The sequence below is a fragment of the Gordionus sp. m RMFG-2023 genome, chromosome 4, assembly GCF_954871325.1.
Source record: "Gordionus sp. m RMFG-2023 chromosome 4, tfGorSpeb1-WG-v2, whole genome shotgun sequence".
In the NCBI taxonomy this organism is placed as follows: Eukaryota; Metazoa; Nematomorpha; class Gordioida; order Chordodea; family Parachordodidae; genus Gordionus; species Gordionus sp. m RMFG-2023.
In genome coordinates, this window is record NC_088778.1 from 15,357,687 (window position 1) to 15,372,496 (window position 14,810).

General features: G+C 25.6%; 2 protein-coding genes across 3 annotated transcripts; both read left to right on the forward strand.

Annotated features, from left to right (window-relative positions):
* Positions 1-479: 479 nt before the first annotated feature.
* On the forward strand, positions 480-8,621 carry LOC135927869 (deoxycytidylate deaminase-like). 2 transcript variants are annotated; one of them, XM_065464095.1, is made up of 7 exons: positions 501-514; positions 566-638; positions 970-1,024; positions 4,617-4,720; positions 6,975-7,110; positions 7,165-7,378; positions 7,419-8,621. In XM_065464095.1, the coding sequence occupies exons 2-7, from the start codon at positions 570-572 to the stop codon at positions 7,459-7,461; spliced, it is 621 nt and encodes a 206-aa protein (XP_065320167.1). In that variant the 5' UTR covers positions 501-514; positions 566-569; the 3' UTR covers positions 7,462-8,621. The 2 variants fall into 2 exon arrangements, with proteins under 2 accessions (XP_065320168.1, XP_065320167.1); XM_065464096.1 differs by lacking the exon at positions 566-638 and having other exon boundaries at positions 480-514.
* Positions 8,622-8,812: 191 nt separating this feature from the next.
* Positions 8,813-10,754, forward strand: LOC135928427 (uncharacterized). The gene is made up of 3 exons (XM_065464887.1): positions 8,813-9,034; positions 9,077-9,227; positions 9,898-10,754. The coding sequence occupies exons 1-3, from the start codon at positions 8,904-8,906 to the stop codon at positions 10,117-10,119; spliced, it is 504 nt and encodes a 167-aa protein (XP_065320959.1). The 5' UTR covers positions 8,813-8,903; the 3' UTR covers positions 10,120-10,754.
* Positions 10,755-14,810: the final 4,056 nt, after the last annotated feature.

Sequence of the window (14,810 nt, forward strand, 5' to 3'; positions counted from 1 at the left end):
ATCGTTCAGTGGGCTATTAAAAAAATTTATTTTTAGTTTAGTTTGATATTAAGGAGCTATTAAAAAAAATTTTTTGCTTCAGAGGGCTCAAGCTCCTGCGCGCCTTTCCCATATGACGATACTGCTTTTACGTTCATAATTTCTTTATAATTTTTAGTAGAGTATTGATAATTTGTTATTCCTTTTAAGATATATGAAGGTGCCATTATAATTAAAAACGTGTAATTAATAATGTGAGAATTTTTTTTGGGTGAAAAGGCTTTTGATGAGGGTTTACTACAGTAAATATCCTCAGGTAGACGCTATCATTACTTTCAATATTTGCCCTTTAGGTATTAACTATAACAAATTTTATTTCAAGAATATCTTTACAACACTAGTAATAACCTATTTGTATTTTGCTATTCAATATTTGATAATAATCCCTCGATTACCGCATATGAATATGACAGATAAAATGGGAATTGACAGCTATCTATCTTATTTAAATATCTTAAATTCTGATAAATAATTGGTAATTTTAAAAATATTAAAATTATATTTAAAAATATTAAAATTATAATAGTTCCATGATTTTCAATAATATTTTTAAAAAAATAGTTTGCCAGTTGATAAGTTCTTGTCCAAAAATAAAAAATGTAATTCTAAAACTTTTAATACTATTGAAAAACACTAAAAAGTCTTAAAAATTTAAATAGGGTACAAAGGGAATTAAAATCTTATTAGGTTTTTTTGATATTTTTAAGATAGATTTTGGATTTAATCTAATGAGTAGTATAATATTTTGTTTTAAAATAAGAAATTTTAATGTTAAAACGTTATATTTTTAGAATAAATTAGTAGATAAGTTTATTAATAACCAGAGTTATAGAAAAACTATACTTTATGAATTAATATATTTTTCATGTTTAAGTTATTAAAAAAATCGTACAATATTATAAAATGGATATTATTTATTCCTTATTATAGACAAACATTTCCCCCCTCTCAATAGCATTGGCAACCATAAAGAGCATGGGAACAGGTTATAATATAGAGAAAATACCAAAGAATAAATTTATAACCTGAGAAAGATATTAAACATATGCTTAATCCATTTTTATATTAATGAACTAATAAAATTTTTGAAAGGTTTATAAAACTTGACTGTATTATAAAACTTATTTTAAAAATGATCAATTTTTATAATCATGTTAGATATCAGAGTTGTTAAAGTATTGTGATACTGTATCTAATATATTTATGTTGAATATACTTCCATAAATATAAATTAAATATTTATATTAGAGATCTGCAAAACCTGGCCTCAAAAGCTCAATCATTGGGCTTTGCATGGGTTGCCAGGTCAAAATTCAAATTGCAGGAGAAATTTGGTAAATGTTTTTATTCTATAGAAGAATTATGAAAATTACAGGAAAATGGCCTGCAAAATGCTGGCCTTTGGACAAATTTCTGTAATTGTTGTAACCCCCCCCCCCTCCCATTAATCCTGATTTTTACTTTATATAGATAATAACAAGTCAGTAACATTGTAATATTTTTCAAAATAGGTAATAGAGAATACATGCCTGCATATTTTTCCCAAGTGTGGGGATCTTTATTACAAAAAAATTATACCCATTTCTCCAATTCATTTGGACCTTTTATTTGATGTATTCTAGAGAATCATAAAAAAATAAATGAATAATAATCTCATTAATATCTAGTGGTATTTATTTTTATCAAATTACATAATCCATTAATAGATGGTTTTGTTAAATAGAATTATTAAAATCAAATTTTGACTGTTAATATTCTAAAAAAAATTTATTAGATAAATCCACTTTATTTAAAAACAAATTAATTAGGCATTTAAAGCTCAAAATGACATTTTTAACAATAGAGCCTTAAAATATATTACATACAGTAAAGATTAATATAGCTGTAACATAATTGTGAATCTGTATTAACAAAGATTCATCTGATTGCAATTGCATATTAGCAGCATGTAGATTTTCTAAATGTCAAACCATGCATACATATGCTTCAGCCAATTCATTTTCAAAAAATTCTTACAAAATATTTGAACAGCTTTTAAAATTCCATTTAAAAATATCTTTTTAGAAGCTCATAATATTTTAAAATCCTATCAATGGCGGGTATTAATTAGGGCTTTGTTGATCCACATATTTTCATTGATCCAATCCAATATTGGTTCAAAACCAATCCAATATTTATAATGATTTTTTACCCCCTCCCCTAAATCAAATGTAATTAAGAAATCAATATTTTTTATGCAAAAAATCGAATTATGCATTTGATTAATTTTTTTTCTCAATTAAGACTATAATTAAAAAATATATATATTATAATAGATAAAAAAAATACATTTAATAATATATACATTTTATCTTGGTATAAATTATAAAATTATAATATATTCTATTTTTTAATAAATATGAGAGCCTCTAGATTTTCTGGCAATAAGCTTCTACAATGTGGACTATCTATATGCCATACTGAAGGCAGACTCACTTGTTGCAGGAGGCTCTAAATATATACATGCAAGTTTTGACAAAGTATGATACTTTCAACTAATTCTTCAATATTCAAGTGGATCCACAGGGGATATAATATCAATGTTATTCGAGTTATCTAAATAAATAACACAAATATAAAATTAGCATTTATAAAATAGTAGATTTAATACAAAGCCAATCTTTTGTTGATTTGGAAAAATAATCAGATATCACCCAAACAAATGGGTCAATCATAACCCAACCAAGCAATACTTGATTAAATATGTTATTATGCCCTCTAGATATAAAGATTTTTTCAAATGTTCCTTGATTTTTATCAAATAAGTTTATCTACATTACTATCGATTTTGATTATTTACTACTAGTTTCTCTTTGATTTTTAATATATAAGCATTCCTTAAATAAAATTTGCATTTTTTAATGTTTTGTGGAACATTTTTCTCATTGTTTTTACCTAAGTTAACAATAAAATCTAAATTTATTATAAAAAATATAAAACATGGCTAATCTTTATTGGGAGTTGGAAGTTTAACATTAATATCACCTTTAATAAAATGCTCACATGTAGTCTTGAGCTTTTCAATATATGAAATGCCTTTTGGTAAAAAGAAATCCTTATAACAAGGATCAAGTAATGTTGCGATAAGATAATTGTCATCACAAAAAACCGAGTTGTTAATTGATTATTAATGGTATCCTTCATGGTCTGCACACTTTATTTGTGTCCCCATTAATCGTTAATTCACTTTCAGAATTGCAGCAAAGAGTATAACATTGCTAATTGAACATGATTCCATACTTATTCCTTTTGTTACCCTCTGAATTGGTTCCAGAACATCAATTACCTTTTCTGCTAATTCCAACTCATAATGAGAGATTTCCCAAATTAGGATTATCGATAATGAACAGCTGTACCGCCCTTTTTTGTTCTATCAATCTTTCGAGCATCTAATAGGTAGAATTCCAACGGGTTGGCACGTCCTATATTAATTTGTGCCTAGTTAGACTTAATCGAATTTGGATTCAATATTATCAATTACCTGACTCCCATTTCTTGGTTCCCCCAAATTTTCTAGCCCATACGGTCTGACCCACCATGAACTCTATTTCAGTTATCTCTTTTCCCTCATCCCATCCATCGCTAAGAACTTCTCCGCTGACGATTGTTCATCCCTCTTTTGACTGTCATTGTAATACCCCACTGCCACCCAAATCTCTCTGCCCCCATCTCTTGTTTTTCTCAGCCAGTTCTTGACCACTGCTACCATTTACATCTGACCATTCTAACTCAGGTGATACGGCAATGCCAAAAATGTTTTTTACTCCAGTTTCGTCAGAGAAGACCTTGAACTGTCTACTGATAAAGGCTGGACCCACTTCCAAAAAATTATTCTGGCTACTCACAGAGCCCATAGATTCCTCAATGTTTGTATTACCACCTATTTTGATTAATTTATTTCTTTTAACAGATGTATTAATTTCAAAAGAGCTGATTTATTTATAAGAAATTGTAATGATTACTTCTTGATTTTTATGTTATATTTGATTTTAAAAAATAAAAGGAAGAGAAGAGAAAATAATTGAAAATTAATTATAGGGTATCGCCAAGGCATTAATCTTAAATTGATAAAATATTTGATATTTGTAAATATTTAAATAAGCAATATTTCTATAATTTTATATATGGGAAATTCGTATTCTATCGTTGGTTTCTTTGATAAATCCTCCAAAAGTTATCTTACATAATTAAAATAAATAACGATAAAACTTTTCATAAAAATTTGGGCAATATATTTTTAAACTATTTTTAAAATTGGTGCTTAACATGCTCATTTTTCTTCAAAAATAAGCTTAACAAACCTTCAATAGAAGCGCTTAGTATAAATGAGATATTTAATAATTACATTTTAGATAGTTTAAAAATTAATCGTAAAAATATAATGTGATATATATAAATATTTAACATGTCTTAACTAGTTACTTTTATCGTTACATTCCAAAAAATGTAACTAATCATTTTATTTTTTTTAAATCTCACAATTTAGAAGCACTTTTAAAATAGGTATTTTTTCACATTAATTCTTTTTTTTAAAATAGATAAATTTGGTAATACTAAGAGACAAGGATACTTATCATGGGATGAATATTTTATGTCAATTGCATTACTTTCTGCTCAAAGAAGTAAAGATCCAAATACTCAGGTATAACAAAATAACTCAAAATATATAATCTTTATATAATACATTTGATATATTATCTATTATTAGAATTATATTTAAATTTATATATTTATACCAATATTTGTAACCTAATTAAAAGTTTCTTTTAACCATTCTTTAACCAGTTGAAAAATATTTAAAAGTGCCTTATGGTGTTTACCAAAAATTGAAATCTAAATATTTAAATTCGGTAAATGCTATCATTTTGAAATTTTGCAGACTTTTATTATCTATTTTTTTATTAAAAAAATTTATATTTATAATAAAAAATTTTGATTATGTTGATACAAATTATCATTTTTTAATACAACAAAAATTATTAACTATATTTACAGAGTTTACCATCCTAATAAGGAAAAGTCTCAATTAAAAAAGAAAAAGTGTCAATCATAAAAGAAAAAGGTCCGATCTTAAAATGAAGTGTCAATCAAAAAAGGAAAAAAGTTTAATTAAGAAAGGAAAAGTTGCAAAGTCTTAAGAAAAGGAAAAATCGTTATTTTTAAAAATATTTAAATAAAAATTATCTTTATTTTTTTTAAATCTTTTCTCAATTTTTTCTTCTCATTTTTAATCATTCTTTTTTAGTCTTTTTAAAAATAATTTATTTATTTTCTCTATTATATTTCTTCCTCTATTTTTATGTTTTTTAACTCCTTTTTCTTTTTTTATAACAATTTTTTCACTTTTTATAATTTTTTTCTCTTAATTTTTATTTTTCTCTTTGGTAGTATTGTTAAACCGCTCGTTTTGAGCCAAATTTTAAACGGCTAACTCAATATTTTAGCCAGAGATTTTGATATTAGATGTTTAGGCCTTCGGGCCATATATGAGAAAAATCTTCAGGTTTGCGTAATGTTTATCTGGATAAAATATTGAGTTAGCCGTTTTTAAAAATCGGCTCAAATGGAGCCGTTTAACAATACTACTCTGGCAAAAAAATTTTTTAAGAATATTTTTTGCATATTAAATTATTTCATTACAAAAGCAAAAAGTAATATTATAATTTCCTCTCTTCTACATTTTGGAATATAGGTCTCCTTGTTTCTAATATAATTCTTTGCATTCTCCTCAAATATTCATCTCTCTCCTTCCTCTATAACGATTTAATTCCTCCTCGTTATTAGGATTTTGATTTCTGACAAAACCTTTCTATCAAAAAAACACATATTTAATGGGAGATTTTTTTAAAAAATTTAATATTTTTTTATATACATCCTTGAATTTTATAATTATTAAATGTTATATATACAATATGTCTGTTATTTTTCTAACCAAGATATAAATATGCAAATTGTAAAAAAAAATTCAAACCAAATATCGGTCATTGGCTGAGAATTATATTATTCCCCTCATTTACAGGAAAGTAATTTGGAAAAAGGGTCATCCTATTATCAAAGGGTTAAGAGCTAGGATTTATTTTTTAAATTTAAAAATGTCACTGAAAACAATAAATAGACAAAAATTTCTCTAGATGTGGAAATAGAAAAAAAATGACATATTATATATCCTTTTCCTGAAAATGATAGAGTAAACTCAAATGAAAAATTAATTTCAAACAAAGTAATTTCTCATATTTTATTCACCGATTTTTAAATTAAATGATATAAAAATATAGTGCAATGTGTCAACCTATTTAATATGAAAAAAAATTTCTAAATGTTTTATGAATTTGAAAAAAATTTTTTGGTCTATTACATTGTAAATATGAAGGAAAAGTACATTGATATGAAAATTGATAACGTACTCTTAACCTTGCCCAAAATAAGTATTTTTCCACTATCGCACTTAATTCTACGATATATATAAACCTCTATGGCACTCATACCGACATATGTTCCCCCTGAAAAAATTTCAAATGGTGGCCCTTTTCATCGCTTAAATTCATCAACTTCGACCAGTTAATATGGGAAAATTATAATTATAAAAATACTACAAATAATATTAAAAAAGGTTATCTAATAGAATAACTAATTTTAGAAGATTCAGTTTGATTTAATGAAAAAATAACTGGCTTTCAGCTGATTATATATTAACACCACATATTAAATGTTTTCCAGCAATAAAGAAAGCTCTTTTAAATTTTGATAACTTCATTTCAAAACAATTTATGCCCCCTCCCATTTATAAGATTTACATTACAGATTATATACTGAAATTATACAGATGTTCGATATTTAACTATTAGAAAATTTTTATTAATCCTTTTTTTTTATATAATATTTCTTAAAATGTTTAGGTTGGCGCGTGTTTGATCAATATGGATAAAAAGATCATAGGTATAGGTTATAACGGTATGCCCACTGGTTGTAGTGACGACGACTTACCCTGGGCAAGAGAGGCCACAAATGTCCTTGATACAAAATATATGTACGGTAAAAAAATTGCTCGATCTTATTTATTAGTCATTTAAAATAAACCTATAATAGTGTGTCACGCAGAACTCAATTGTATTTTGAACAAAAACTCTAATGACTCTAAAAATTCAACTATGTACATTACATTGTTCCCTTGTAACGAATGCGCCAAATTGATCATTCAGGCGGGTGTTAAAAGGATTATATATCTTTCTGATAAGTACGACCAGACCCCGCCTAATATTGCTTCAAAAAGATTACTCGATATGGCTTTCATTAAATACACGTAATTATTATAAAAATTATTTTTAATTTTGTAAATATAGGAAATTCGAAACAAGCCGCAAGCAAATTGTGATAAATTTTTAGCATTTAAAATAAAACAATCCAAAAATAATGTTTTTTTTACAAATTATATAAGTACAGATTGATTTTCATATCTTCATCTTGATCTTATAGTGTGATATATATTCAAAGCTATTGATACTACTATAAGCGAAATTAGAATTCCAACTAAATAATTTATATATAAAAAAATTTAATAATAAAATATCATTTTGGGGTGTGTTATGCAAACTTATTATTTGGTTTTAAGAAAAATTAAAATATGCAAAAAAATTTAAGAGTTAAAATTATTTTAAAAAATATCCAAATTAAGATACAATTTATAACAGGTGTGCCGATGCCACTTTTTTGACTGAGGCCCTATGCCACTAATACTAGCCACTGGTGCTCAATTTGTTAATCTAAAGTTATATGATCCAAATTAGCAGGCAAGGTTTGAAAATAAAAATTCAACCTAGCCTAAAGTTGTGGTAATTTCTTATATAATAATCATTAGAGACCTGTGCAGAGGTCAAAATTTCAGGTCCGAACCGAAATTTTTAAAATCTAACCATTAATAATTTTGCAAATTGTTTCGAAGGTCCGAGCAGTAAATGAATATAGTTCCATTATATTATTTTATAAATTCTACCCGACCCATTTTTTCATTAATATTTTTAAGCCCGGCCCGGATTTTTAAAATCATACCATTTTTAGCGGCCGGGGCTATATGTTTGATAAATATTTATTATCAATGTTTATAAATATGGAACCTAGGACAAATATATTCATTTTAATAATATTAATTTTTTCAATAGCGGAAACTTCTTCTGAATTTTATATCAGATACCAGTTTCAATGAAAATGTTTTTTTTGTTGCTTCGAAATCATTTTTCTTTATTAAATTATAAAATTAATAGAAACAATATGGGCTTAAGATAAGAGCAAGTTTTGCGAAAAAAATAATACAATAGTATTAGCTTCTTATGTGTTATCCCTAGGAATAAAAAATCTTAGGTTTTTCAGGTAAAAACAAAATTTCAAATCTATTTAGGGGAGACCGGGGATAGTGTGTTCCCGGGGTAGGTATTTCCTTCTCAAATAATTTAAAAATTAATAAAGTTTAAGATTTGAAATTTAAGCCAAATATGTATTATAATAAGGTGCTTAAGTAGGTCCAAAATTGTTTCGGACAAAATTGCTTATGAAAATTTTTAAATGCAAATTTAAGTTTCAACATACCCAAAGTAACTTTTTTACATTTTCACGAATAACTTTTTTTATAAAAGTTGTTCAGACTTAATATAAATTCTAAATGATAAAAAAATCTCCATTTTATCATATACAAAAATATTGACAATCATTATGTTAATTTAATATTCTAAATTTAATTTTTAAGTGATCCTGTGGACCTGGGGAAGGTATTAGCGGGGTGCGTCTTTTCCTTTTACATACATTCATTAAAATATTGGTTCTGATTTTGTAAAATGTGTCGAACATATATTAGAAAAACTAACAAAGAAAATAATGATAATCAAAAGGCAAGTATTCTTCAAATGCTGAAAGATAAGATACCTTTGACAGTTATAACCATGAACGCGAATTTAAGTTATGGGAGGTATATTTATATATTTAAATAGTATATATTAAAGAAACTAAGCATTAAGAGGTATAATAAATTGTTCAAAAGGAATGAAGATTTTCAAGAGCTATATCTTCATAGATCAGTATTTTCTCCTATTCAAGAAGCTAAATTAACAGATTATTTAATTAAAGGATCAAGATTATTTTCAGGATTATGCCCTAAGCAAGTATTTTAATCCTTTGTTATATCATATATCTCTGTAAAATGAATTTTTTTATAATCTTTAAATTTATGCCATGGTATTTCTTTAGTTAAATAATAATAAACTTGAGAAAAATTTTTTAAATTATTTACATTATATGTAAATGAAACATCTTTATTAATTTTAAAATACTTTAAAGTAAGAATTTAACTTATACATTAGAATGATATTTATTTAAGTGTGTATGATATATATGTAAATAAAATGATGCTGCCATTTATGTATAAAATGATGCTGCCATGTATATATATAAATTTTAAAATGATGCTGCCATGTATTAATATTAATTTTAAAATGATTTATTAATTGTAGCATTATATATATTATATCATGCATTAAATCATATCTTACCTATATATTAAAGATTTAATTATGTGTGTATGATATATATTTAAAATAAAATGATGCTGCCATGTATATTAATTTTAAAATGATTTATTCATTGATTTAGCATTAAATTATATCATACATTAAAACATATTTTGGTTCTTACCTATACATTAGAGGTTTAATTATGTATGATATATTTTATTATATTAATTATAAAATAAATTCAGAATAAAATTTAAGAATTAGGATTTTAATTAGATTGCCTTAATATATAAATAATTTAATGTCTTATGTTTAAATTTAGGTTAGAGTTTTAGCTTATCAAATGGCCAAGAGGTATAGTTTACAAGTACCAAAATCTTGGGAAATAACTCAATCAGCTGGTGAAGACTGGTTTAAGGCATTTATTAAAAGAAATCCAACTATTTCTTTGAGAACACCAGAGGCTACAAGTATAGCCACATTGGATAGAACTGTTTTTGGACCTCTAAAAAATATTACAACAGTGCCTTGGATACTTGAATGAGAATGCATCCAGGGAAAAGTTTTACTATATATGATATCTCTAGAGTAGTAAAGGATGTCCTTCCAAAAGCCACCTCAGCTTCAAATATCCAAAAGGGTTTTGAATCCTCAGGTATATGGCTCCTAAATCCTTTAATTTTTAATGACGAAAATTATAATCCTTTATATTATAATAATAATAACGATCCTAAATGAGAATTTAAATTTATCTGAAATTATTTCGCAACCATCTGTCAGTGATAGTCCTGTTCCATCATCTTCTCACGTGGAAAAAGATTTTGCTCCAGAAATTATTAGTCCCCATCCAACAATATTTAAAAAAACAACACGTAATCAAATGACCTCAGCCATTTTAACCTCTTCACCTTACAGAAAAATAGCCAGATCTAGGGCTAATAATCTGAAAAAAAAATCAAACCAATAATAAAAAAAGTTTAAATATGAATGCTGGCAAAAAAGAATTTTGTTTAGTGTGCCACAAAAACTATCAAACTCACCACCATAATGAAGATTGGTTCCAATGCCGTAATTGTCATTTATGGGCACATGGATCATGTTGTGATTTTAATCCATTTTTTATATGTAATAAATGTGTTGTATGTTAATATCATATGTTTGTTATGATTTTTGTATGAAAAAAATGAATAAAATGCTTAGAAAATGATAGTCTAAAACATGCCCCACAGAAGGATAATACGTCCCCCGTCTTTCATGACTCAAAAATTCATTTTTTTAAAATTTAAATTTAAAAAAATATATAATATTTTTTTATTAGATATTAATTTCTACCGTAGATAATTATATAAAGAATAAAATAACATCAAAATTATTTTGATAAATTATTTCTCCTCCTTTTCACAGCCTCTCAATTTTTTATGGACAATATAACCCCGGTCTCCCTACTATAGTAAATACAATCTATCAATATTTTATTGAAAAATTTTCATTATTACAATCATTTTGTAACTCGCCCATTTTGTTTTATCAAATTTATTAAAAATATAAGAAAATTAATTTTTATGTTAAATTTAATGATTTTTTACTTTTTATGTCCTTAGTTTTACAAATAAGAGAAGGGGACGCTAAATATATTTAAAAATTGTGGTGTATGATAATTGATCGGTACACCTATAATTAATAATATACGAACGTTCAAGTTATTCGAGATTTGAACTTGCCTAATTTATTTTCATGCTTAACAAATAAAAGCTTTTCAGCACAAAATGTTAGCAAGGCTTTTGAATTATTTATGATTTCTAGTAGGAGCATAATTAGTATACTTTACAAGAGCCCAATTATATGTAAAAAAACTAATAAAAACAAAAAATAGATAAGTTTTAGTACTCTCAAGTCTCAACTATGCCAAAATTATTTTGAATATAAGTATAACCATATATCTAAGATATTGATATACTCCTAAAAATATTTTCTACACATGCAACAATATATATATTTTATTTGAACATTTGTAATTTGAAATTTTTTAGCATGTTTAAATCATAAATTACAAATGTGTAATACAAATGAAAATATTTATATTGTGTATGCTAAGACATTTTTTTAAAAATACAAATTCACATTCGATATCTTAAAAATAGTAGTTAAAATTAATGTTTCTCCTAAATAAGGACAAATATATAAGTCATCCCTCATTAAATATGACCCATCATTCTTGACGGGTATTTGTTAGTAAAGGATATAGTATATGTAAAATACCGATAACTTCCGCAACTTCTAAAGAGTTATATTTTATGCTTCTAACATTCACATCAGTAGTATCGTTAAAACTGTTACCCATCGTCAAGTTATTAGCGATATCCACTCTTTTTTTATTAAGATTTACATATGAAGCATTATTTTGTGCCGATCTAAGCTTCGAATTTTTTGCGATTCTTTTAATGAGATTATCATGATTCGCGGTTTTTGTATATAATCTATTAAAATTGATATAATCGCAAACATTTGTAGTATTATGATCAACTGCTATAAAATTATTGATATATATTTGGGCATTGGCCGAAATATTGTTAGGACTCACCCAATATTTTATATCAACCGGTAATTCTAGACTGTATGCATCCTTCATAACTTCATATTGATTTGGTAATAATGTAACATCAAAGTTTCTATCACTTTTAAATTCTTCTAGTATACATATAATATGGATATATTATGTTTTACTGTGACTTGCATTCAATTTTCCAGGCAAAAGATACAACGCTTTCAATGTTTTTATCAAGTGGGATCATTGTAATATAAAAATAGGTAATGTTATGATATCTCAATATAGTTGATATGCTTGGGATTCGAAAACTATAATATTCATTCTAAAAAATAAATTATTTCATGATTTATCATAATTATACTCCCATAGCAGCTGATTTAATTTGTTAGTGATAATGACTTTATTTGTATATTCACATTGTATCATAATTTCCTTAGTCTTGTTTAATGAAACATACAAGTTTGTACACCTTTTGTTTTTATGATTTTTAAAATACGATAATATTTTAATATACCAACAAGCATTCACGTCAAACGTTTGAGGGCTATTTTTGTTGCATATGTCAGACAATTCAGAATAATCTATTCTACAAAAATATTAGTATATTGTTAATTAGTGCCTTTATCTTGGGAAGAAATAATTTTTAAATTGTAAATATTTTATTAATTTTTTTTAATGCTATTGACTAATATTTAACGACAATTTTTTACTTAAATATATTTTTGCACAAATAATTTAATAGATTTATTTTCAAAAAAGGACATTAGATCAAACTAACGCCCGCCAGAATCGATTTCCTAAAATTTATAAAGATATACCATTACTAATCTTTTACGATACTATTCAATTTATAGTGTTGTTACGGCCGGGTTCGATTTCTAAAAACAGTCAGATTATGATTTTGGCCAAGGATTTTTCTCATAGGTGGCAATAAGGTTTGGACCTCTATCCAAATCCTGATGCTTAAATAATATTATTTTGGTTAAAATCTTAATCGGGCCGTTTTAAAAAATCGACCTAATTTGGACCGTTTAACAACACTGAATATATTTGAAAATTAGATATTTTATACTTATTGTAATAAGATGGGTAAACTATCTCTTCGTATTCATCTAATCCTGATTCTTCCCAAGATATCGGAAACTATCATAATGTGTTTATAAATAGTAGTAAAAATTAAAAAGAAATATCTTAATTTGTAATTAGCCGAACCAGATAAAAGCTTAAATTTAAGATCAATATTAATAAATATTTTAAAACTTACCAAATTTTTATCTTTAAAGATATCATTAAATACAGCCTTGAATTCTTCTAATGAGCCAAAACAAATTTTATTTTGTTGAATAATCCATATTATTAATTTTAGAATATCTTTCATTATAATTAAAATTTTATAGAATACAATATAGAATATCACAATAAAACTAAAGACATTTAAACTATAATGTTAGAGCTTGGTAAATCAATAATATAAGTTTTCGGTTAAATATGGTAATAGATGAAAGTGAAAAATTTTTTAAAATCTTTAAAGTTAACCCAATCTTCAAGTCAATTATTTCCCCTTTAAAAGTGTAGCAATTTTATAATTACTGCCTAACCTTAATATTTATTTCATATGGTAATCTAAATATAATAGAAAATCGTAAGTTAGACAATCGTTTTCAAATGTATTGAAATGACAATACATTACCTTATAAATAATTAGATACCTATACAATTAGTGTTCAACTCGTAGATAGTTTAATTTAAAATAACGAATTGGCAAAATAAGAAAATAACAAGATTAGAATCCTGTAGAACGAAATTGATATATCTTTGCGTGCCATTATATGATGCTGATTAGTACTTAATTCATCAATTTGTTCCAATCAATGAACAGAAACCAGTTATAAGCATATTAATTTAGCCTGAGCCTTAAATAATCAAAATTGCGAAAAGATAAAATACAATTAAGGTTTCTAACTATTCAAAATATTTTTGAATCTAATGACTCTAAATCTTTAAAATCTCATATTTTGAAATTGAAACAATTATTTTTTAAAAATTTGATGTAATCTGAATCTCATATTAAGATGCAGTCCTAAGCATGAAGTTTGCCAAACTTTTGAAAGAATATATAAAAAGTTGATGCAGTCCTAAGCATGAAGTTTGCCAAACTTTTGAAAGCATATATAAAAGGTTATAACAAAATAAGGAAATTGGTATCATGATTGAAGATAAAACGAAAAATATTGAAGCACTAAAGCAATTATAACAAGATTATTAAACGAAATATATAAAAAAAATTGCTTAATGGCTTTAGCCTTGATACTTTTATAATTTAGCAACGGTATCATTAAAAAAAGTCAAGTGCCAAACTAATATGAATTGGTTATTAGGGACATGGAACAAGGACATTTTTGCGTTCCCATTCCGTTCCGGTTAAAAAAAATTTGTCCAGTTCTAGTTCCGTTCCACCTTTCGGAAGCCTAGAAATGTATCTTAATATATTTTTTAAATCTACACATTTTAATTAACTTTTATTTAATCATTAAATGAATCAATTATTACATCGAAGCAATTGTATATTTTCTACAAGATTATCATTTATATTGGTTCTTTGTGATGTGAGCATCGAAAAACAACTTTCAACACTTACCTGGTTTCATGGAGTTGCTAATACGATTTGGGACAATTCATCTAGGATA